At 53.1% G+C, this 24037-nt stretch overlaps 2 protein-coding genes across 4 annotated transcripts; one reads left to right on the forward strand and one right to left on the reverse strand.

Annotated features, from left to right (window-relative positions):
• Window positions 1–9: 9 nt before the first annotated feature.
• APOBR (apolipoprotein B receptor) lies at window positions 10–13532 on the forward strand. Of its 3 annotated transcripts, XM_037989668.2 has the most exons (7): window positions 49–325; window positions 801–1290; window positions 4227–4458; window positions 6925–7104; window positions 9251–12076; window positions 12161–12429; window positions 12516–13532. In XM_037989668.2, exons 4-7 carry the CDS (start codon window positions 6961–6963, stop codon window positions 12583–12585), a joined length of 3309 nt encoding a protein of 1102 aa, XP_037845596.2. In that variant the 5' UTR covers window positions 49–325; window positions 801–1290; window positions 4227–4458; window positions 6925–6960; the 3' UTR covers window positions 12586–13532. The 3 variants fall into 3 exon arrangements, 2 of the variants coding, with proteins under 2 accessions (XP_037845596.2, XP_007987317.3); XR_005237691.2 differs by lacking the exons at window positions 6925–7104; window positions 9251–12076; window positions 12161–12429; window positions 12516–13532 and adding an exon at window positions 6561–6865 and having other exon boundaries at window positions 10–325; XM_007989126.3 differs by lacking the exons at window positions 49–325; window positions 801–1290; window positions 4227–4458; window positions 6925–7104 and adding an exon at window positions 8092–8897.
• A 151-nt stretch (window positions 13533–13683) lies between these two features.
• Window positions 13684–18918, reverse strand: IL27 (interleukin 27). The gene is made up of 4 exons (XM_073015270.1): window positions 18567–18918; window positions 18384–18482; window positions 16483–16641; window positions 13684–13996 (listed from the first exon to the last, which is right to left on the reverse strand). The coding sequence occupies exons 1-4, from the start codon at window positions 18807–18809 to the stop codon at window positions 13730–13732; spliced, it is 768 nt and encodes a 255-aa protein (XP_072871371.1). The 5' UTR covers window positions 18810–18918; the 3' UTR covers window positions 13684–13729.
• Between the last annotated feature and the right edge of the window lie 5119 nt (window positions 18919–24037).

A 24037-nucleotide genomic window follows, 5' to 3' on the forward strand; every position in this document is an offset into this window, starting at 1 on the left:
TCTATCTTCGCTTTAGGCCTTCTCGGCTTCGGAGCGTGAGAAAGGGAGGGGCCGGAGAACCCTGGAAGGGCAGGTTTTAAACTGGAGCGGGTGGGAGCAGCAAGCAGAGCCATGACCTTAGATCAGCGGCGCTCAAGACCCAGACGGTATCCTGCCAGGACCAGTTATGGCTGTGGGAGGCTTCAGTTCCTTTCCTTCAGCACTCACTTGCCAGAAACAAATATGGACCTGCCTACTCCTCCCTTTTTGGTTTTTTTGTTTTTGTTTTTGTTTGTTTTTTGAGGCAGGAGTGTTTCTGGTTTCGAACAAAGACGACTAGCTTCAGGTCATTCTTATCCCCATCTGTTGACTTTACAAATTGTTTTAGAGACCTAAATAAACATAATACCCATCTAAGGGGATTTCATGAATTATCTATTGGCAGTATCCAAGATGTTAAGAGATCCCTATTTCCAAATTATCCTAGAACCAAAAAATATCACAGCAGTTCAACCCCTGGTGTTACAGATGAGAAAACCAAGGTACAAATATATATATAACTATATATATGTATAATATATATACATATAAAACAAAAATTAGCCGTGCGTGGTGGCGCGTGCCTGTAGTCACAGGTACTTTGGAGGCTGAGGTGGGAGGATCACTTGTGCCTAGGAGGTGAAGCTACAGTGAGCTATTGTCCGGAGCCGCGTGGCCCGGCCATAGCGATAATAACTGATGACTGATGCCTGAGCTCTATAGGTTTCCACTCTATGCCTCCTCCCTAGATTTACTTTCTTCCCTGTTCTGCTTTCTCATAGGCCAGTACAAAATGGCGCTCTTCCAGGTTCTTCACCACCCATCTTCCCGCGCCGGGGAAGATGATCAACTTACAGCGCAGGCGCCATCCCGTGCCTGGGAAAGTTACCAGCCTAACGCGCAGGCGCAACATGACCTCCCACGAAGAAACCGAAACCTACCTGGCCACGCCCACCGCAGGGCCACCATCATCACCCTGGCCCAACCTCTGCCCCTGCTGGTCTATTTAAGGCATTACGCTGCCACCAATAAACGAGACTTGATCAGGATACTGTCTTGTCTCCATTTCTCGTGTCTCTTGTCCCCCCGAGTTCCCACTCCCTCTTCTAGGGTCTACATTGACGATCCCGCAGGACGGGACACGTGGCACCTCAACGTGGGGCCTGGAAACGAGGGATTCCGTGAGGAAGAGGACTCGAAAGAACGGTGGACCGTCAACGTGAAACTAAACTCCTCCGATCACCGTGGGAACCTGCCGCGTCAGGATCGAAGGTAAGTGACGTGCCCGAAATGGGACAAGAATTAAGTCAACATAAAATCTATGTAGGACAATTAAAAGAGGCTTTAAAGACACGAGGAGTAACGGTTAAAGGTAATGATTTGTTTAAATTTTTTGACTTTGTAAAAGACACCTGCCCTTGGTTCCCACAGGAAGGAACTATTGATATTAAAAGATGGCGTAGAGTAGGAGATTGTTTTCAAGATTACTATAATACTTTTGGGTCAGAAAAAATTCCTGTGACCGCCTTCTCTTATTGGAATCTTATTAAAGATTTGATAGATAAAAAGGAGGCCGATCCACAAGTCATGGCCGCGGTCACCCAAACAGAACACATTCTAAAGGTTGGTTGCCGCTCTGACCTCACAAAACCTCCGCAAGATACCGAGGAGGATCTCATTTCCCTTGAGAGCGATGATGAGGGAGTCAAGTCTCCTTCTGTAACAGATAAAGAAATGTTACACAAAAACAAACAGAAAAAATATCCGGTTTTACAAAAACCTCAAAAAGAGGAAGAAACTAATAAGCCTGATCAATCAGACATAAATTGGGATGACTTAGAGGAAGAGGTGGCTAAATATCATAACCTCGACTGGCCTCCCTTTACTTCACGCCCGCCCCCATATAATGGGACACGTAATGGGGCTTCTGCGCCCACTGTTATGGCAGTAGTAGATCCCAAAGAAGAATTAAAACAAAAAATTGCTCAACTAGAAGAACAAATTAAACTTGAGGAGTTGCATCAATCATTGATAATTAGGCTCCAAAAATTAAAAACAGGAAATGAAAAGGTACCTAACCCGGATGTTATGGGGGGTTCCCTGCGCCCACCTCAGCGGCCCGGACAGCATGTCCCAAGAGGGGGGTTAGTTGCTAGCCGACATGGAGAAGACTCCTCCCCCAAAGACATCGTCCCAGTTACTGAAACCACAGAAGGGCAAGGACAGGCTTGGAGACATCATACTGGGTTTGATTTCACTATCATAAAAGAGTTAAAAACTGCTGCTTCTCAATATGGGGCTATTGCTCCATATACTCTCGCAATAGTGGAATTTGTAGCCGATAACTGGCTCACCCCTACAGATTGGAATACCTTAGTTAGGGCAGTTCTCTCTGGGGGAGATCATTTAATTTGGAAGTCAGAGTTTTTTGAAAATTGTAGGGACACAGCTAAAAGAAACCAACAGGCAGGAAATGGCTGGGATTTTGATATGTTAACTGGTTCAGGTAACTATGCAGACACTGAGGCCGAAATGCAATATGATCCTGGCTTGTTTTCACAAATCCAGGCAGCTGCTACAAAAGCCTGGAGGAAACTCCCTGTTAAAGGAGACCCAGGGGCCTCACTCACGGCAGTCAAACAAGGACCAGATGAGCTGTTCTCAGATTTTGTACATAGACTCATGACCACGGCAGGTAGAATTTTCGGAAATGCAGAAATGGGTATAGATTATGTTAAACAGTTGGCATATGAAAACGCCAACCCTGCCTGTCAAGCGGCAATCAGACCTTATCGAAAGAAAACAGATTTAACAGGATATATTCGCCTTTGTTCAGATATTGGGCCCTCATATCAACAGGGTCTAGCAATGGCCGCCGCCTTTAGCGGTCAAACAGTAAAAGACTTCCTCAATAACAAAGGCAAAGATAAAGGGGAGTGCTTTAAATGCGGTAAAAAAGGACACTTTGCAAAAGATTGCCGCGAAAATCAAAATAAAAATCCAGAAACAAAAATTCCAAACCACTTACACATCAGCTCAGCTAGTCGAATTACAAGCTATAATTGCAGCATTATCAGCTTTCCCTTGTCAGCCACTTAATATTTACACAGACAGCGCCTACCTGGCTCATTCAATACCCCTCTTAGAGACCGTGCCGCAAATTAAACATATTTCAGACACAGCTAACCTATTTCTACAATGTCAACAACTTATTCAAAAAAGGACTACTCCCTTTTTCCTTGGACATATTAGAGCACATTCAGGATTACTGGGACCTTTAGTACAAGGTAATTGAACAGCTGACATGGCAACAAAAACCATAGCCACAGTCACTACAGACAATTTACAACAAGCACAAAAAGCACATGCCTTACATCATTTAAACGCCCAGACCTTAAGACTTATGTTTAAAATTACTAGAGAACAGGCCCGACAAATAGTTAAACAATGTGCTAACTGCATAACTTATTTACCCGTTCCTCATCTAGGAGTTAACCCTCGAGGGCTCATGCCCAACGAAATTTGGCAAATGGACGTTACACATCACTCAGAATTTGGCCAACTAAAATATATTCATGTATGCATAGACACCTATAGTGGGTTCATTATTGCGACTCTCCAGACAGGAGAAACCACCAAACATGTCATAGCTCACTTATTACATTGCTTTTCCATCTTAGGTATACCCAAACAAATTAAGACAGACAACGGCCCTGGTTACATAGCCAAAACTTTCCTACAATTCTGCAACACCCTACAAATTAAACATATCGCAGGCATTCCCTACAATCCCCAAGGACAAGGAATAGTAGAAAGGGCCCATCTGTCATTAAAAACTACTATTGAAAAAATGAAAGGGGGGAGCTGGTACCCCGTGAAGGGTACCCCCAGAAACATACTTAATCATGCCCTCTTTATCCTTAATTTTTAAAATTTGGACAGTCACGGAAAATCTGCTGCCGACCGTTTCTGGCATCCTGAATCTCAAAAACAGTTTGCAATGGTTAAATGGAAAGATCCACTCGATAATTCATGGCATGGCCCTGACCCAGTTTTAGTTTGGGGAAAAGGCTCAGTATGTATTTTCTCACAAAAAAATGATGCAGCCAGATGGCTGCCCGAAAGATTGGTAAGACAAATAAACCATAACCATTGTCAGTCCAGGAAAACAATCCTCCCTGAGAAGTTTCTTCCCTTTTGTTTTTCAGAAAATGAAGCCCAACATGAGATTCCTTTGGAAAATAATCTTTTTATATAACATAGTGACAGTCTGGGCAGGTTTTGATGACCCTCGTAGAGCAATAGAACTAATACAAAAGCAACACGGCCAGCCTTGTGACTGCAGCGGGGGACAAGTATCTGAACCTCCATCAGACAGGATCTCCCAAGTGACCTGCTCGGGCAAGACAGCTTATTTAATGCCAAACCAACAATGGAAATGTAAGTCAACCCCAAGAGACACCTCCCCTAGCGGGCCACTCCAAGAATGCCCCTGTAGTTCTTTCCAGTCCTCTGTACACAGTTCTTGCTACACCTCATATCAACAATGCAAATCCGGCAATAAAACATACTATACGGCTACATTATTACAAACACAAACTGGAGGTACCAGTGACATACAAGTATTAGGATCCACCAATAAACTTGTACAATCTCATTGTAACGGCCAAAAAGGACAACCTGTTTGCTGGAGCACTACAGCCCCGATCCACATCTCTGACGGGGGAGGCCCATTAGACACCACAAGAATTAAAACTGTTAGAAAAAGCTAGAAGAAATTCATAAAGCCCTATATCCTGAAATTCAATATCACCCTTTGGCCCTGCCTAAGGTTAGAGATAACCTTATGATCGATGCTCAAACTTTTGATATCCTTAATGCTACTTACAACTTACTCCAAATGTCCAATACAAGCCTTGCCCACGATTGTTGGCTTTGTTTAAGAATGGGTCCCCCTACTCCTCTCGCTATATCTAATTTTTCATTATCCTATGTCAATTACTCGGGTGAGTCCTTGGTCAATAACTCCTGTCCAATTATTTCTCCCCTCTTAGTTCAACCAATGAAGTTTTATAATTCCTCTTGCCTCTTTTCACCCTCTTACAATAGCACTGAAGAAATCGATCTAGGCTACGTTGTATTCAACAACTGTACCTCCATAATCAATGTCACCAGCCCCTTGTGTGCTATAAATGGCTCGGTTTTCCTCTGTGGAAACAACATGGCATATACTTATCTACCCACAAATTGGACAGGGCTTTGTGTTCTAGCCACTCTTCTCCCCGACATTGATATCATCCCTGGAGATGAACCTATCCCCATCCCCGCTGTTGAGCATTTTATATATAGACCAAAACGGGCCATACAATTTATTCCCTTGTCGACTGGACTGGGAATCACCACTGCATTTACAACAGGAGCTACAGGCCTAGGAGTCTCACTAACCCAATATACTAAATTATCCAGTCAATTAATTTCAGATGTACAAACCTTATCCAGTACTATACAAGATCTACAAGATCAGGTAGACTCATTAGCTGAAGTAGTTCTCCAAAACAGAAGAGGTCGAGACTTAATAACAGCAGAACAGGGAGGGATCTGTTTGGCTTTACAGGAAAGATGCTGTTTTTATGCTAACAAATCTGGGGGCCGGGCGCGGTGGCTCAAGCCTGTAATCCCAGCACTTTGGGAGGCCGAGACGGGCGGATCACGAGGTCAGGAGATCGAGACCATCCTGGCTAACACAGTGAAACCCCGTCTCTACTAAAAAATACAAAAGACTAGCCAGGCGAGATGGCGGGCGCCTGTAGTCCCAGCTACTCGGGAGGCTGAGGCAGGAGAATGGCGTAAACCCGGCAGGCGGAGCTTTCAGTGAGCTGAGATCTGGCCACTGCACTCCAGCCTGGGCAAGAGAGCCAGACTCTGCCTCAAAAAAAAAAAAAAAAAAAAAAAAACAAATCTGGGATCGTCAGAGATAAAGACCTTACAAGAAGAGCTAGAAAAACGCAGAAAAGACCTGGCCACCAATCCGCTTTGGACTGGACTCCACGGACTTCTCCTTTATCTCCTACCATTTTTGGGTCCTTTACTTACCCTTCTACTCTTCCTCACTCTTGGGCCTATAATCTTTAATAAGCTTATGGCATTCGTCAGACGACAAATCGAGGCCTTCCAGGCCAAGCCTATACAGGTCCATTATCATCGCCTTGAGATGTCTGAACATGGTGAGTCTTACCTGCCCTTATAAGACCACCTCCCCTGTGGGCTGAACTGGACAGTCAATGACGGGTAAGAGGACACCACCCCCAATTGAGCCTAAGACAGGAGGGCCGCCCCTGCTGCTGCCTAATCCCATGACGGGCTTAAAAGGTGGGGATGAGTTGACCCAACCTAAGACAGGCGCAGTTCCCGAGGGGCTATCTCTCATCATGAAATAATAAAAAAGGGGGACCTGTCTGCAGCCGCGTGGCCCGGCCATAGCGATAATAACTGACGACTGATGCCTGAGCTCTATACGTTTCCACTCTATGCCTCCTCCCTAGATTTACTTTCTTCCCTGTTCTGCTGTCCCATACGCCAGTACAAAATGGCGGTCTTCCGGGTTCTTCACCACCCATCTTCCCGCGCCCGGGAAGATGATCAACTTACAGTGCAGGCGCCATCCCGCGCCCGGGAAAGTTACCAGCCCCGAAGGCGCAGGCGCAACATGACATCCGACCGAAGAAACCGAAACCTACCTGGCCACGCCCACCGCAGGGCCACCATCATTGCCCTGTCCCAACCTCCGCCCCTGCTGGTCTATATAAGGCATTACGCTGCCACCAATAAACGAGACTTGATCAGGATACTGTCTTGTCTCCATTTCTCATGTCTCTTGTCCCCCCGAGTTCCCACTCCCTCTTCTAGGGTCTACATTGACGATCCCGCGGGACGGGACAAGCTATGATCATGCCACTTGCACTCCAGCCTGGGCGACAGAGTGAGGTCGTCTCTCAAAGAAAAAGTGAAAAAGAAAAGAAGAGACACATATATACGTGTGAAAAAAATTGGAAAATTGCTGACAATCATACAATGTTACACATAAAGGTGACTTTAGAGACCTGTGTAGTGATAAGAAATAGAGCACGAGAGGGCCACTGGGTTGGCTCTCCAGGCTGCTGCAGGATTCCTTCCTCCATCAAAGGTGCTTAGACCAGATTTTTTTTTTTTTTTTTTTTGACAGGGTTTTGCTCTGTTGCCCAGGCTGGAGTGCAGCAGCAGGATCTTGGTTTGCTGCAACATTGACCTCCCAGGCTCAGGCGATCCTCCCACCTCAGCCTCCTGAGTAGCTGGGACAGCAGGTGCGCACCACCATGCCCAGCTGATTTTTGTATTTTTTGTAGAGATGGGATTTTGCCACGTTGCCCAGGCTGGCCTCAAACTCCTGAGCTCAAGCAATCCATCCGCCTTGGCTTCCCAAAGTGCTGGGACTACAGGCGTGAGCCACCGCACCTGGCCAGACTAAATGTTTTTAAGGCCTAAGATTCCAATGCTGTGATTTCATCCAATTGCCCTAATTGGAATAGGAAAGTGGGGCTGGAGAGGGGAGAAGGAGGGTGTGGGGAAGAGAAGTAGAGCAAGGTCACTTTATGTAGTTCCAAATAAGGAATCATATTCTTACCTTCCTCTAGGTGGAAAGTGGCATCCTGCATTCTCTTCTTGTCCTTGGCCTCATCTCTGCTATGGGCTGTGCCAGCTCTATCCGCTCTTTCTCACCACCAGGCCTTCAGAATGCTGTTTGAAATGTGCCCACTGGTCTGGGCGTGGTGGCTCACATCCATCATCCCAACACTTTGGGAGGCCAAGGTGGACAGATCACCTGAGGTCAGGAGTTTGAGACCAGCCTGGCCAAATGGCAAAACCCTGTCTGTACTAAAGATACAAAAATTAGCCGGGCATGGGAGGCTGAGGCAGGAGAATCACTTGAACCAGGGAGGCAGAGTTTGCAGCGAGCCAAGATCTCGACACTACACCCCAGCTTGGGCGACAGAGTGAGACTGTCTCAAAAAAAAAAAAAAAAGAAAAGAAAAAGAATGTGCCCCCTCTAGCGTGCCTCCCAGGTCACTCAACTGATGGAAAATGGAATCCTACTACCGTGCAGGGCTCTAGAAATTCAGCAGCGTTTCATACATGGCATCTGCCATCAAGGAAGTCACAGGAAGGTGGGAGGAAGACAAAGATAGCCACAATATAAAGTTTAGCCAAGTTCTCTTTTGCAAGGCTAATCATAGATGAGGGGATGCACCCTAGAGCCACCAATCCGGCCCCTTCCGCCCCTGGCGGAAGCATTAATGACACTGAAATGTGTCAGAGCTCCCACCAGCCCCCTCTTCACTGCTACTCTTTCCTCCCAGGCAAAACAGGAACCACAAACCCCAGCTTCCTCTTGCAGAGTGGAAGGCTGTGGCTTGTAGGGGAGACGGAAATGGCTGAGGTGCGCATACAAGACCTGAGTCACTTGAGCTGCTATTGCCGCATGTCTCCTCCCTCTCCCCCGCCCCAGTTCTAAGGTCTCCTGCTCTCACTTTGACTTTTCTGGCCTCTCCCTTACCCTTTATTTCCAAATGTGCACCTGAGTCCCCTGTGTGATGTACACCCATTTCCCGGGCTGCAGTGGGGGCTGCTGTGGGCATCAAGGGCCGTGGGCAGGGCCTGGGGTGGGGACACATCAGGGAGACACAGGGGAAGAGGAAGTGCCTTCGGTCCTCGGGAAGATTGGCTTGTCTTGGTGGGTGGGGACGGTCATTATCAGCTTTCTGGACACACAGACACAGACAGACAGGATGGACTTCCTCCGGCTACACCTCCCTGGGCTGCACCAGGCCTTGAGGGGGGCACTGGTGAGAGGGGCAGACAGCTGCCAGAGACTTGCACCCCATTCCCTGGGGCCTCACCTCCGGGCACCTCCCCTGGGGCCTCACCTTTCCCTTCCTCCTTCTGATCTCCTCAGACTGGAGATTGCTTTCTCAGGATCAGGCAGACTCCTGGCCTAATCTTTTCTGAATTTTAGGCCCCACCTCCACCCATGCGTCCTCGTACCCCTAATCGATGCCTTTTCTGGCTCCTTCTGCAAGTCCTCTTCTCTTCTCAGATCTCAGTACCCTGTTCCTTAACCTGGGCTCCTCCAGCCAGGACCCCCAGGGAAAGGACTGGGACTCCCCTTAATGCCTCTCCCCTCCCTCTTTTTTCCTAGGATTCCCTCGGCACCTTTGTCTCCTACCTCTTGGGCGATGCAGTCCCCACTGTAGAGCGGGAGGCACAGGCGGCTGAGGAACTGGGGGCAGTGGCCATGGGAAGGACAGGGAAGATTGTAGAGGAGGAAGCCCAGGAGGCCCTGGAGGGCCTTAGAGGCAGCCAAAACGAGGGGGCTGGAGGGCTGAAAGGGCCTGGAGAGGACAGAAGACGTGAAGCGGGGAGCTCAGCTGTGGAACAGACCTGGGGCTGGGGAGATGGCAGCTCCCATGGGTCCCAAGCAGAGAGGCAGGACAGTGGGGCTGGTGAGACAGCCAAGGCTGCCAGGTGCCAGGAGCCAAGTGCCCCCTTGGAGGCCAGAAAGAAATCCAAGGCAGGGTCTGGGGCTTGCCAAGAGAGGAGCGGCCAAGCCCAGGAGAGGCAGGAGCCCGATGAGCAGGAAGTGAACAGAGAGGAGAGGCTGAGAATCTGGGAACAGGAGGAGGAGGAGGAAGAGGTCAGGGCAAGAGAGCCAGGAATGGCCAGAGGGGCGGAGTCAGAGTGGACCTGGCACGGGGAGCCAGAGGGGAAGGCTGGTGCTGGCGGGCTAAAGGCGGCGGGGGACAACCGGGAGACGGAGCAGGGGGTCAGGAAGGCAGATGCAGGGGAAACTGAGGAGCCTGGGGCCAAAGGGGCTGGGAAAGGAGAAGAGGTGGTGGTGGTGGAGAAGGCCTGTGAAAGCACTAGGGCATGGGGGGCGTGGGGCCCAGGGGCAGAGCCTGAGGACTGGGGAATCTTAGGCAGAGAGGAGGCCAGAACAACCCCAGGCAGGGAAGGGGCGAGGACAATTTTAGATGGGGAGGAAGCCAGGACGATCTCAGGTGAGGAGGAGGCCGAGACAGCCTCAGGCAGGGAGGAGGCTGGGACAGCCCCGGCCAGGGAGGAGGAGGCCAGGACAGCCTCAGGCGGGGAGGAGGCCGGGACAGCCCCGGCCAGGGAGGAGGAGGCCAGGACAGCCTCAGGAGGGGAGGAGGCCTGGACAACCTCAGGCAAAGAGGAGGCTGACCTCCCGGGAGTCAGACAGACAGAATATGGAACAGTCCCAGGAGAAAGGCTCCTAGAGGCTACTGGAAAAGTCTGGGTCCTAGAGGAGGAGGGAGATGAGGAGAGAGAGGCTGAGGTGAGCCCTTTTCCCAAACAGGCCCAGGTCCTGGGCACTGAGAGAACAGAAGAGGCTGCTGAGAGCCAGACAGCAGGGAGGGAGGCTGTGGGAGGCCAGGAAGCAGGGGAGAGCTTTGAGGGTCAGGCGGACCTGTGTGGGAAGGAGGCTGAGATGAGATGGGACTTGGAGATCAGGGCTGACTGGGCCAGGCTGGAGGAGCTGGTACAGGCAGAGGAGGCCCAGGAGGAGAGAGGGAGTGGCAGGGATCTAGCGGCTGAGCTGCCCTCAGATGGAGAGGCTGAAGGCGCTGCTGACTTGGAGGTAACTCCAGAGGCCAGGCCTGAGGAGGAGCTCACAGGGGAGGAGAGCGAGGTGGCCCAGACTAGCTGCGGCCCACTGGGGGTGGAATGGGGTGGCCTCACACACAGGGTCACCAAAGGCCAGGGACCTGAGCTGATGGGAGGCACCCAGACCCCAAGTAAGCAACCCGAGGAAAGAGAGGCAGGTGAGGAGGAACTCCAGGGAGTTCTGGCCCGGAGCAAAGAGGAGCAGGAGAGGAGCCTGGAGGCAGGTCCCAGGCACGCGGAGTCTGTAAAGCCCGAGGCCTCTGAGGCTTTCCCAGGAGCCTGGGAAAACCGCACGAGAAGGGACATGGAGAGAGGAAATACCCAGGAGGATGCGGCCGATGGCGAGCAGTGGGAGGAGGAGGCTGCGGGAGGCCAGACCCCGGTGGCTGAGGCCGAAGGAGACCAAGAGTCTGAACTATCAGAAGTCCCAGAGGCAGGCGGGGAGGGGCCAACAACCCAGGACACGGGATGTGGAATTGAGGAGGGAGAGGCATCTGTCTCAGAGAACCAGGATCTGGATGGAAGCACAGGAGCAGACGCAGGGCCTGGCCTGTCACTGGGAGAGGCCTATGCCAGAGAAACCAAGGATGGGGAGGCGGAGGCTGACAGAACACCCAGGAGAGACTGGAGGCTGCAGGTGGTGGCTGTGGGCCTCCAGGACCGTGAGGACGCACAGACTGGCACTGTGGCTGCTGAGGTTATGGGGGGTGAGGTGGACCCAGACGTCAGCGCTGCTGGTGCTGGTGAAGCTTTGGAAGGGGCACTTGGGCAAGGCTGGGACTTGAAAGAAAGGGAAGAGACAGCAGCAGGAGAGCATGCAGGTGGGCAGGAATTTGGCCTGGAGGGCTCAGCAGAGGAAGAGGTGGCAGGCAGAGGTGGCCAAGCAGAGGCTTTTGAGGCCAGGGAGGGAGGACCTGGGGGAGGGCGGGTAGAGGCAGAGGAATCTGCAGGTACAGGGGACAGCTGTGGGCTGGATCACGTGGGCTCCCAGACATCGAGGGCAGATGGGATGGGAGCCATGGTGGAGGCGCTGTTGGAAGAAAAGGCTGTCGGATGGCAGGAAAGAGAACAGAGGGAAGACAGTGAGGGGCGGCGTGGGGACCACCACCCTGAGGGAGAGGCACCAAGGCTCCTTGTTGCAGAGGGTCTCATGGTGACCGGGGGCTGGAGGGCAGAGGCCAAGGAGACTGAGCCAGAAAGCCTGGAAGACGTCAGGGGCCAGGAGGAGTGGCCAACACACCAGGCCCCTGCAGAAGCTGCGCCAGGGTCAGTCGGGGAAGCCGAGACGGCTGAGGCCACAGGCAGTGCCAGAGGAGGTGCTGCCAGCAGCTGGAGTGAGGTGAGGGCTCTTAGTGGGGTCTGGGGGGGAATGAGTGGAATCCCGAAGCCGGTCCCATGGTCCTCTGTGCTCCCTTTCCTGCAGGCCCCGCTCCCTGGGTCCCTCCTAGACGTCTCTGTCCCAAGGAGCCGCGTGCACCTCTCGAGAAGCTCCTCACAGCGTCGCTCCCGGCCCTCTTTTCGTCGGACTCCAGCCCTGGAGCAGCAGGAAGAGCCCCCAGCCCCCAATCCTCCTGAGGAGGAACTGTCGGCCCCTGAGCAGAGACCCCTCCAGCCAGAGGAACCCCCAGAGCCAAGCCCTCTGAGGCATGATGGGACCCCGGTGCCAGCCAGGAGAAGGCCCCTGGGACATGGGTAGGCACAGGGCAACTCGGCTGGGGTGGGGAAGAGACCGTGGGCACCTGGGAACCCGTTCTTATGGGCCTGACTTCCGCCTTCAGGTTTGACCTCATGCACCCCGGCATGATGCAGGAGCTGCAAGCCCGTCTGGGCCGGCCTAAGCCCCAGTGACTGAAACCCGGCGCTCTGGGAGCCAGGCCCTGAGTGGGGGCCAGAAGTCTCGCTCCGACACCGCTGAGCCCTGCTCCCTCTGCCACCGTGGACACATCCTCTCCACCCTCTGGGCCTCAGCGTCTTGATGTATCATTCATGGAGCAGGCAAAACCAGACGTCTGGGAAGACCTTGACTTAAGGAGTCTGATTCTCCAACACAGGCTGGTGGACCACCTACTCCACTGAGACCACGTCTCAGGGTGCCTGCCCTGGTTCCTCTCCAGCCTGAGTCAGCTATCTGGACTGCATGGAGGCTGGGCACGGGGGCTTATGCCTGTCACCCCAGAGCTTTGGGAGGCCAAGGTGGGAGGAGTGCTTGAGACCAGGAGTTCGAGATCAGCCTGGGCAACATAGCAAGACCCCCATCTTTTAAAAGCAAAATAAAAAAATAAAGACTGCAAGGAAGACTGAGAGGGAACAGCGACCATTCTCCTTACAGGCCTCCCTCTCTGACTTCCGCTTCCCAACCCAACTCCCTGCACCAAGACCCTCAGAACTGAGCAGGGGTAACACAAACCTCTGGAGTCACATCCAGGCCAAAGGAAGGTGGTTAGGGGGCTTAAGGAGCACTGCTCAGAATCAAAGATGAGCTGCCTTGAGCTTCCAAAATGGTAGCTCGGCCTCAGGATGCCACTGGTTACTATGGCAACTGCCTGGCGGAGCAGGACATCGTAGGGGAAGATGGGCCAGGGACCCCAAAAATGTAGGAGCAGAGAGGGGTTCAGGATGGCTAGAGGTTGCTGACCCCATTCCAGGCTGCCCTGCCCTCTGGGTGTCAGCAGCCCTTCCCAGAAGATAAGCGGAGGCCAGGGGTGGATGAGAGTGCTTTATTGGGCACCCAGCATGGGGGCTCGGCCCAAGGAGGACCAGCAGGTTCTGAGACAATAAATAAACCATCATCTCTCTAACAATAAATAAATATTCAAGAAATAAATAGCTGGCAAGGACCAGAGGGGCTTTCAGTTACTGGGTAGGGCCGGGGGCAGGGGGCTGGAAGAGCCCTCCCTTGTCCAACGCTGATGATGCGGAGGCTGCCCTGATGCCAAGACTCCAGTCCTAAAGTACTAAAGGGTGAGGGGCAGGGGGCTAAGAAGCCACCCAATCAGGGCTGGGGGCCCAATGTTGGGAACCCCAAGGGCCAGACTGAGTGCCCGGCCTTGGACAGCAGCAGCAAGTCCCGCACGGCCCGAGATAAGACGAGCTCCAAGGAGTGCAGCAGGCGGTAGGTGGAGAGGAGTTGGGGCCAGGACACCTGGGCCGGCCCCTGTGAGGCATTACCCAGTGCCCCTGGGAGCAGCCCCTTCCTCTCTTCCTCCTCCTCCTCCTCTTCCTCCTCCTCCTCCGGGAGGTGGAATCCCGAAGCCAGCACCTGTGAGGAGAGGCCATGGGTTAGGGAGGGGCCAGGCCGAGAACCTGAGCGAATCCTCATTCCCTATTTGTGCCCAGCGGCTTCTAATGACATCAGTGACCACAAGGTCATGATTTCCCCGGACATTCCCTACTTGATCTTCCATGATGTCATCCACTAACGCGTCTCACCTCATCTTTCAGTTCGAGAAAATGGAAGTCAAGGAGCAAGAGGATGCTCACAGAGCTAGATCACCCCAAGGACTGCCCCGAGGGGTGGGTTCAGGAAGTTTCTGCTGTTAAGGTTGCTCTTGGGTTGGGTCAGCAACAGGCAGAGGGTGACATAGCTCAGATTCCCTGCTGCTTGCCCATCCTTTCTCTCTCTCTCTCTGTCTTCCTTTCTTGAAGTCCCGCTCTGCCACCCAGGCTGGAATGCAGTGAGGCGATCATGGCTCACTGCAACCTCTGTCTCCTCAGTTTAAGCAATTCTCTCCTACCTCAGCCTCCCGAGTCATTGGGATTACAGGTGCCCACCACCACGCCTGGCTAATTTTTGTATTTTTAGTAGAGATGGGGTTTTACCCTGTTGGCCAGGCTGGTCTTGAGCTCCTGACCTCAAATAATCTACCTGCCTTGGCCTCCCAAAGTGCTGGGATTCCAGGCGTGAGCCACCACGCCTGGCTCTGCTACTTGCATTTTCTATTCTCATTTCATTAAGTGTAAAATTCTGATTTCCCTTTGAAAGGTTCTGGAAGATCTGGGTGACATCAGAGAATCACAGGGAGAAGGGAAACAGGAGGCAGACGCTGTGCTGGGCGCTCAGGACAAACCCCGAGTGACCTCACAGCCCAATGGCCTCCTGGAGCCCCAGGAGAATGCCAAGATTGAAGGGTGGCACCAGGGCCTGGTGTGGCTGCACGCGCCCGCGCACACACACGCACACACTCACACACATACTCATTCTCACAACGCAGTCACACTCATTCCCATACAGTCACATTCACACAAAACACATTCATGGCTGAGCACAGTGGCTCACGCCTGTAATCCCAGCACTTTGGGAGGCCGAGGCGGGCAGAGCACGAGGTCAGGAGTTCAAGACCAGCCTGGCCAACATGGTGAAACTAAAAATACAAAAAAATTAGCCAGGCGTGGTGGTGCAGGCCTGTAATCCTAGCTACTTAGGAGGCTGAGGCAGGAGAATTGCTTGAACCAGGGAGGCAGAAGTTACAGTGAGCTGAGCGTGCCACTGCACTCCAGCCTGAGCGACAGAGTGAGACTCAGTCTCAGAAAAAAAAAAAAATTCGTTCACGTACCCACACAGTCACACTCACACTCATCCTCACACACTGACACACCTACACCCAAACTCTCACCCACACACCTCACTTTGACACAACACTCACATTCACACACCCACCCACACACTCACACACTCTTACACTCACAGACCCACACACACACTCTCACGCTCACAGACCCACACACTCACACACTCTTACACTCACAGACTCACACACTCACACACTCTCACACTCATGGACCCACACACTCACACACAGTCCGACGCTCACACTCATACAGACCCCCCCCACACTCACAGTCACACCCACACACTCTCACACTCACAGACCCACACACAGGCTCATAGTCACACACTCATATACTCACAGACCCACATACACACAGTCACACTCACACTCATACAGACCCACACACACACAGTCATGCTCACACTCATACAGACCCACACACAGTCACACCCATGCTCACACTCACAGACCCACACACTCACACACGCTCACACTCATGGATCCACACACTCACACACAGTCACACTCACACTCATACAGACACACACACAGTCACGCCCACACACTCTCACACTCACAGACCCACACACAGTCACACACACACTAATGGACCCACATAGTCACATTCATACAGACCCCCACACACACTCACACCCATATACTCTCACAGTCACAGAGACCTACACACTCACATACTCACACTCATGGACCCACACACACACAGTCACGCTCACACTCATACAGACCCCCCCACAGTCACACCCACACACTCTTACACTCACAGACCCACACACACTCACAGTCACACACACACACTCACGGACCCACACACAGTCACGCTCACACTCATACAGACCCACACACACAGTCACACCCACACATTCTCACACTCACAGACTCACACACTCACACACTCTCACAGTCACACACTCACGGACCCACACACACACACAGTCATGCTCACACTCATACAGACCCACACACACTCACTGTCACACCTACACTCTCACAGTCACACACACACTCTCACACTCACAGACCCACACACTCACACTCTTACAGTCACACTCTCACACTGTTGGACCCACACAGTCACAGTTATGCTCACACTCTCACACACACACTCAGAGCATGGGATCACTGGATGAGCCAGTGAGTCTCCTTTCCCACGTGGTCTGGGGTGGCCGGGCTTTACCTGGAAGCGCAGGTGCCGCTGCAGATCACGGAGGTCCAGCCTCATGGCCCACAGCTGCATCCTCTCCGTGTTGGTCCAGCGGCCCTGGGTCCCCAGCCCTCCCAGCAGGGCACGGAAGGGCTGAAGCGTGGTGGAGAGGAAGCAGAGACGCTCCAGGTCCTGAAGGGAAGGCAGATGGTCAGGAAAGGCCCACAGACCAAGGATGGCCATGTCACACCCACCCCCTCCCTATCCAGGTCTCCTTCCCATTCCACACTCCAGCCTCCAGTCTATCCCCATAGCACTTCCCCACCTCAGCCCAGCTCACCCCATTCCTTCCATCTCCACTGTCTGGGATATTTGCCCCATCTCCTTTTCCAGCCTCCCTTTCCCTCCCATGCCCATGATCTTCTCTAACCCACCCCTCTCAGTCCCTGAAGCACTCTCGTTCTGCAGCCCTGTTCCCTTCTCTCCTTCACCACCCCATCATACCTCCTGCCCACGCGTTTCCATCCCATCTTCAGCCCCATTCCCCTTCCTAATCCCAACTCTGTCCTTCCTCCATGTGCCCAGACTCACTCTTTCAATTTTTCCATCCCATCTCCAACCTCATTCCCAACCCCATCCATTCCCTTCCCCACCAGCAACTCCCATCCCTTCTCCATCCCCTGCTTAATGTTCACCCTCATCTCCAACCTTCTCATCTCTAGCTATCCGCATTCTCACCCCCAGTGCCACCTCCACCCACCCTCCATGCTGCTGTGATCTCTCTCCAGTCTCATCCCGGTCCCATGCCTGCCACGTTCCACGTCCAGCTCCACTCTGACCTCTTCCCAACCCCACTTCCTTATTCCGGCTTCATCTTTATTGTTTGTTTGGTTTTTTGTTTGTTTTGAGATGGAGTCTTGCTCTGTTGCCCAGGCTGGAGTGCAGTGGCGCGATCTCATCTCACTGCAACCTCTGCCTCCTGGGTTCAAGCAATTCTCCTGCTTCAGCCTCCTGAGTAGCTGGGATTTCAGGCACACATCACCATACCCGGCTAATTTGGTATTTTTAGTAGAGACGGGGTTTCTCCATGTTGGTCAGGCTGGTCTTGAACTCCTTATCTCAGGTGATCCACCCTCCTTGGCCTCCCAGAGTGCTGGGATTACAGGCATGAAGCGCCACGCCTGGCAGTTTATTTATTTTTCTGAGACAGGGTCTCCCTCTGTCCTCCATCCTGGAGTCCAGGATTATAACTCACTGCAGCCTCCAACTCCTGAGCCCAAGCAATCCTCCCATGTCAGCCTCCTGAGTAGCTGGGACCAAAGGTGTATACCACCATGCCTGGCTAACTCTTAAATTCTTTTTTTTTTTTTTTTTGAGACGGAGTCTTGCTCTGTATCCCGGGCTGGACTGCAGTGGCCGGATCTCAGCTCACTGCAAGCTCCGCCTCCCGGGTTTACGCCATTCTCCTGCCTCAGCCTCCCGAGCAGCTGGGACTACAGGCGCCCGCCACCTCGCCCGGCTAGTTTTTTTTGTATTTTTAGTAGAGACGGGGTTTCACCGTGTTAGCCAGGATGGTCTTGATCTCCTGACCTCGTGATCCGCCCGTCTCGGCCTCCCAAAGTGCTGGGATTACAGGCTTGAGCCACCGCGCCCGGCCCCTCTTAAATTCTTTTGTAGAGACAAAGTCTCGCTATGTTGCCCAGGCTAGTCTTGAACTCCTGGCCTCATGCAGTCCTTCCACCTTGGCCTCCCAAAGTGCTGGGTTTAGAGGTGTAAGTCACCGTGCCTGTCTTTCATCTTTATGTCCAATGACATATTCAACATCATCCAGGTTCTATCCCCAATGCATCTCCAGCTCAATCTCCAGCCTCATCTTGCACCCTGGCCCCAGTCTATCACAAGCTTCCCGCCCCATTCCACCAGCCCTCACTCACAGAGAGGCGGCGCCAGGCCTGGAAGGTCAGGGAAACATCGGGGAGCTGCTCTCCCAGGGGCAGAAGGTCCAGGTTCACTCCTGGCAGGTGAGATTCCGCCTGGGGGACAAGGTCTGTTAGTGGGGGCCAGAAGGGATTGGGGATCTGCCCTTCCCCAGCACCAGCTGCATTTTGGGGACTTACAAAGCGGTGGGCCTGGCCCCGAACCTCGGAGAGCAGCTTCCTGGCGAGATGCAGGCTGACCGTGAACTCCCTCTGCAGCTTCTGCACGCTCAGCTGGGGCCTCCCTGGGGGCCTTGGGAATCCCCAGACACCAGCTTGAACCAGGAGCAAGGGAAGCAGCAACAGGCTGAGCCCTGGAGAGGTGGGGAGAGGGTGGGCGAGACAGGGAGAGAGCTTGAGAACTCGGGAGAAGGAAAGGAACATGCCTTATCTGAGCCTGTGCTAGCTGTGAGCATAATGCAGCCACTTTCACCATCATCATTCCTCTGCCTCCTCAAAACCACAGTGGAGGCCAGGTGCGGTGACTCACACCTGTAATCCCAACAATTTGGGAGACCGAGGCGGGCGGATCACCTGAGGCCAGGAGTTCAAGACCAGCCTGGCCAACATGGCAAAACCCTGTCTCTACTAAATATACAAAAATTAGTCAGGCATGGTGGTGCATGCCTGTAATCCCAGCTACTCAGGAGGTTGAGGCAGGAGAATCGCTTGAACCCGGGAAGCAGAGGCTACAGTGAGCTGATATAACACCACTACACTCCAGCCTGGGCGACAGAGCCAGACTCCGTCTCAAAAAAACAAAACAAAACAAAACAAAACCCCACGATGCAGCCAGCATGGTACCCATATGGCATCTCTGTATGGAGTGCCCACTTTTGCAAAAAGGCCAGAAACCTGATCCTGTTTTTTTTTTTTTTTTCTTTTGAAACAGAGTTCTGTTCTATCACCCAGGCTGGAGTATAGTGATTTGATCACAGCTCACTGTAGCCTTGAACTCCTGGGCTCAAGTGATCTTTTCGCCTCAGCTTCCCGAGCAACTGGGACCAAAGGGACACACCACTGTGCCTAACTGTTTCTATTTTTTTTGTAGAGACAGGGTCTCACTACATTGCCCAGGCTGGTCTTGAACTCCTGGCCTCAAGAGATCCTCCCGCCTCAGCCTCCCAAACTGCTGGGATCACAGGCATGAGTCACTGTGCCGGGACAGAGGCTGGATTTTTGACCCCCATAAACTCCCTTGGCCAAATGCCTTTTTCAGTGAGCAACCTGCACAACCACATGTGGCAGCCTCAGTGCTATTGTTCTCCCTATTTTGCAGATGAGGTTCAGTGAGGTTGACTTGCCCAAGGTCAAATAGCCAGAAGGTGGGAAACCAGGACTGGATTCCAGATTTTTCCAAATGCAGGGCCCATGGGTTTTCCCCAGAGAATGCAGAGGGAGGCAGCCACCTGCCCCAGGAGTGGGCACACCATGTTCTGCCAAGGATTCTTTGGGCTCAGTCAAGCAGCTCTGATGGCTTGAACTGGCCATGAGGTCCCCAGGGATGGGTTAGCAATGCCAGAGGCTCTATCCCAGGGAATCAAAAGGACAGGTTGGCCCAGTTTCCATCACGGCAGGTGGATCCTGGCAGGGTAACCTGCCTGGGGCGAATCCACAGTGTGGGAGCTTTTTTTTTTTTTTTTTTTTTTAAGACAGAGTTTCACTCTGTTACCCAGGCTGGAGTGCAGTGGCGCGATCTTTGCTCACTGCAACCTTCATCTCCTGGGTTAAAGCAATTCTCCTGCCTCAGCCTCCTGAGTAGCTGGAATTACAGCCATGCACCACCATGCCGGGCTAATTTTTATTATTTTTAGTAGAGAGGGGTTTTGCCATGTTGGCCAGGCTGGTCTCCAACTTCTGACCTCAGGTGATCCACCTGCCTTGGCCTCCCAAAGTGCTGGGATTATAGACATCAGCCACTGCGCCCAGCCCAGAATGGCTGAATTCCGAGTGTGCTTCCTGACCTGTGTTTTCCTGGAAAGAGGGGCAGCGGATGGGCGCTCTAGGAAGAGGGCAGCATTCATCAATTTCCCCCTCAGGGAGAGGAAATCTAGCAAGCACAAGAGTTACACAATTCTCCTCGAAACACAAACCAAAACTGGCCCGAAGTCCATCCTACTCTCCCTACTCTCCCTGCCTCTTCCCTGTCCTCTCTCAATCTCTAATCCCTGAGCTCTGCTCTTCGAAATGTCCCGATAAAGGTGAAGGGGAGCTTTTAGGGACGTCTACCTCCCTCATGGACTTCTAGATGTAGTGGGCATTGCCTAACCTAAGATCTCTGGTATTCAGACTCCCTGGCTTGGGGGCCACTCGGACCCTCTGACATCCTGGAGACTTAAGGCAGAGTGGGCTTCTTCCTAGCTCAATGTTGGGGACAGGGTGGTGCCCCCAGGCCCTGGTGGATCAAGCCCAACCATAAGTGAGCTGTGCCATCTCCGACCTGAGCTCTGGAGCCCCCAGACCCCCTCCTTACCCTCTGCAGCCGATCCTGGTTCATTGGCTCTGGCCTTTGAAGGTTCTGTCTCCATCCTCCAGCCTTTGGTCCCTACCTGCCCTATGTAGCATGTTACCTTCTCCTCTGCCTACTGCTCTGGTTCTAGCCCCTGAGTTCTGCAGCCACCAGCCACAGATTGGACCTCCTTCTAACATCAGACTAAAGACCTTTGACCCAGTGAGGCTGCTGACATCTTGGTCCCAGCGCCCCACTTGTGCCAGCACTTGTTCTGTTCTTCCTTCAGCCGGCCCCATTCTCAGTCTTAGCCAAGCTGTTTGGCTTCTGCTTATTCACTCCAAACTCTTCATTTATCTGTCTAGACCTGGTCTTTGTCAAATCGCTGGTCCAACCCTCCCCATTCCTGCTAGCCAAGGCTTCCTTCCCATCCTCTGCCCAGCCCTGGGTCAAAACACCACCCCACTGCCCCAGGCCCCCAGCCAGTCACTCCAGCCTCCCCTCCCATCCAGCAGCCAGCCAAATCCTCAGTCTTGGCCAAGTTGCTGCTCTCAGCTCTCGACCCCATGCACCAGCCAAGCTCGTCCATCCTCTGCCCAAACTCAACCAAGCCCCCCATCCCTGGCTTCAAACTCACGCCAGCCAAGGTTGCCTGCCGTCTGGCCCATGGCGGGGCCCGGCCTCTTTGGTCAGCCATCTCCTGGGTAGGGGGGGTCTTATACTGGGGGCTGTGCCCGGTTTCACTTTCCGTCCTGCTTGTACTTTCAGCTTTGTGTTCACTCACTCTTCCCTCTCGCCACCCCTTGCTAAAATGGGGAAATGTAATTTCCCTTCCCGGAGGGGGTGGGAGGTATGATGGGGGGTGACGGGAAGCTGGGGTTTCAGGACACCCAAGCTCCAGACTCACTGCTAAGCTCCCACGGCCAGCTCTCTGCCCTCAGTGCCCCATGCTTGGGTGAGCCATCCAGCCCTATTCACTGGTTGATCCCAGAGTCCCAAATCCCCTCCTGATTCTCGGCTCTGCCACCACCATCCTAGGGTCTACTGTCCTTCCAAAGATGGATGGCCAGGTAAGGGGATTGCCCACCCGAGGGGACTCGGGGTTTTGAGTCATCTGACTCCCTTATGGTTTACCAGATGGCTGAGGAAGGTGGCGCAAAGAGAGTCAGTGCTTAATGGGTGGCTGGGATGCACCCTTGCTTGAGGCCAGGCAGAGGCTCAGTGTGATGGTGGGATTGGAGCTCAGTTTGTAACTAGGATCAGGGCTGGATAAAATTAGGTCCGAGGCCATATCTGGGACCAGGGTTAGGGCTTTTTCCAGGGTCAAGGGCTCTGTCTCCATCTTTAACCAGAGTCAGATATAGGATTTGAGTTCAGTCTATAATCAGGATCAGGGACTCAGTGTACAGCTGAACTCACGGCCTAGTCCCCGGCCAATATCCTGGCTGTGTCTGTGTTTAGGGTCACAGCTATTGGTGACCTGGGGCTTTGCTTGTGGCCTGTAGGGTTGGGTCTAGAGCTTGGTCTTTGGCCAAGGTGCTGACTGGGACTGGGACTCAGTAGGGGGTCCAGGCCTGGGTTGGGATGAGAGCTCAGTCAATGACCAGGATCGGGGCTCAGCTTGTGGCCAGGCTCAGGTTGAGTGAGGTCAGGATCAGCGCTCAGCCAGGCCCAAGAATAATCTTGGTGTTTCTGCTCTGTAGAGGCCATGGTCAGGGCTGGGCCGCATGGACCACAGATCTCCCTTCCAGCACAGCCCCACCCTCAGCCCCGCCCTGGATTTCCCATCTTCAGGGAGAGGATGGGGTTTCTTGGTCTTCCCCGAGAACAACTGCTGCCACTTTCTTTTTAGGACCTGTGGGGTTTCCCTGCCGGGTCCCTGGTGTGAGATAGAAACCAGGGGGGGCTTCCCCTTCCTGCTCTCTGCCTCCTTGGCCTGCCTGGGCACTGCCCACCAGGCCACGTGGGAACAAGTGCGCCAGGGAAATACCAACATCTGCTGAGGGAGCAGCCCCACAGGCCACTGGAGACGGACAGGGAACTGGGGCTGTAGTCCAGACAGGTTTCCCCTGCAGCACCCCCCAGTGGTGGCAGCTCACTCCCCGGCAGCCCATGCAGCTGGGGCTCCCCACAGCGGGTCCTAGAGGCATGCCACCTGCTCACCCCCTTGACCACATGGGGCCTCCCTTTGGCTCTCTCCATGGTCCCTCCCAACCTCTACTGTCACGCAGAACTTCCTTACCTCTCAAATCTTGAACCCTGGCTGGGCAACTTGGCTCTCACCTGTAATCTCAGCACTTTGGGAAACTGAGGTGAGAGGATCCCTTGAGGCCAAGAGTTCCAGACCAGCCTGGCCAAAATAGCAAGACCCCATCTCTATTAAAAACAAAATAGGCCGGGCGCGGTGGCTCAAGCCTGTAATCCCAGCACTTTGGGAGGCCGAGATGGGCGGATCACGAGGTCAGGAGATCAGGACCATCCTGGCTAACACGGTGAAACCCCGTCTCTACTAAAAAATACGAAAAACTAGCCGGGCGAGGTGGCGGGCGCCTGTAGTCCCAGCTACTCTGGAGGCTGAGGCAGGAGAATGGCGTAAACCCGGGAGGCGGAGCTTGCAGTGAGCCGAGATCGCGCCACTGCACTCCAGCCTGGGTGACAGAGCAAGACTCCATCTCAAAAAAACAAAACAAAACAAAACAAAACAAAACAAAATAAAATAAGGCCAGGAAAGGTGGCTCACGCCTGTAATCCCAGCACTTTGGGAGGCCAAGGTGGGCTGATCACGTGAGGTCAGGAGTCTGAGACCAGCCTGGCCAACATGGTGAAACCCTGTCTCTACTAAAAATACAAAAACTAACCAGGCATGGTGGTGGGCGCCTGTAGTCCCAGCTACTTGGGAGGCTGAGGCAGGAGAATTGCTTGAATCTGGGAGACAGAGGTTGCAGTGAGCCAAGATTGTGCCACTGCCCTCCATCCTGGGCAACAGAGCAAGACTCCGCCTCAAAAAAAAAAAAAAAAAAAAAAGAAAAAGAAAAAGAAAGGGTAGGGGGCGGTTGGCTGGGTGCTGTGGCTCATGCTGGTAATCCTATCACTATGGGAACCTGAGGCAGGAGGATCACTTAAGCCCAGGAGTTCAAAGTCAGCCTGGACAACATGGTGAGAC

Source organism: Chlorocebus sabaeus, chromosome 5, assembly GCF_047675955.1.
Source record: "Chlorocebus sabaeus isolate Y175 chromosome 5, mChlSab1.0.hap1, whole genome shotgun sequence".
Taxonomy (NCBI): Eukaryota; Metazoa; Chordata; class Mammalia; order Primates; family Cercopithecidae; genus Chlorocebus; species Chlorocebus sabaeus.

What these genes read in the sequence shown, in the direction of transcription:
- IL27 (XM_073015270.1), bottom strand. Translation starts at nt 18,809, where the DNA reads ATGTTCCTTTCCTTCTCCCGAGTTCTCAAGCTCTCTCCCTGTCTCGCC. An exon ending in GGGGCCAGGCCCACCGCTTT is followed by an intron (nt 18,483 to 18,566) that starts GTAAGTCCCCAA and finishes CTTGTCCCCCAG; the next exon opens with GCGGAATCTCACCTGCCAGG. An exon ending in AGCGGCACCTGCGCTTCCAG is followed by an intron (nt 13,997 to 16,482) that starts GTAAAGCCCGGC and finishes CTCTCCTCACAG; the next exon opens with GTGCTGGCTTCGGGATTCCA.
- APOBR (XM_007989126.3), top strand. Translation starts at nt 8,646, where the DNA reads ATGTACACCCATTTCCCGGGCTGCAGTGGGGGCTGCTGTGGGCATCAA. An exon ending in CTGCCAGCAGCTGGAGTGAG is followed by an intron (nt 12,077 to 12,160) that starts GTGAGGGCTCTT and finishes CCTTTCCTGCAG; the next exon opens with GCCCCGCTCCCTGGGTCCCT. An exon ending in AGAAGGCCCCTGGGACATGG is followed by an intron (nt 12,430 to 12,515) that starts GTAGGCACAGGG and finishes TTCCGCCTTCAG; the next exon opens with GTTTGACCTCATGCACCCCG.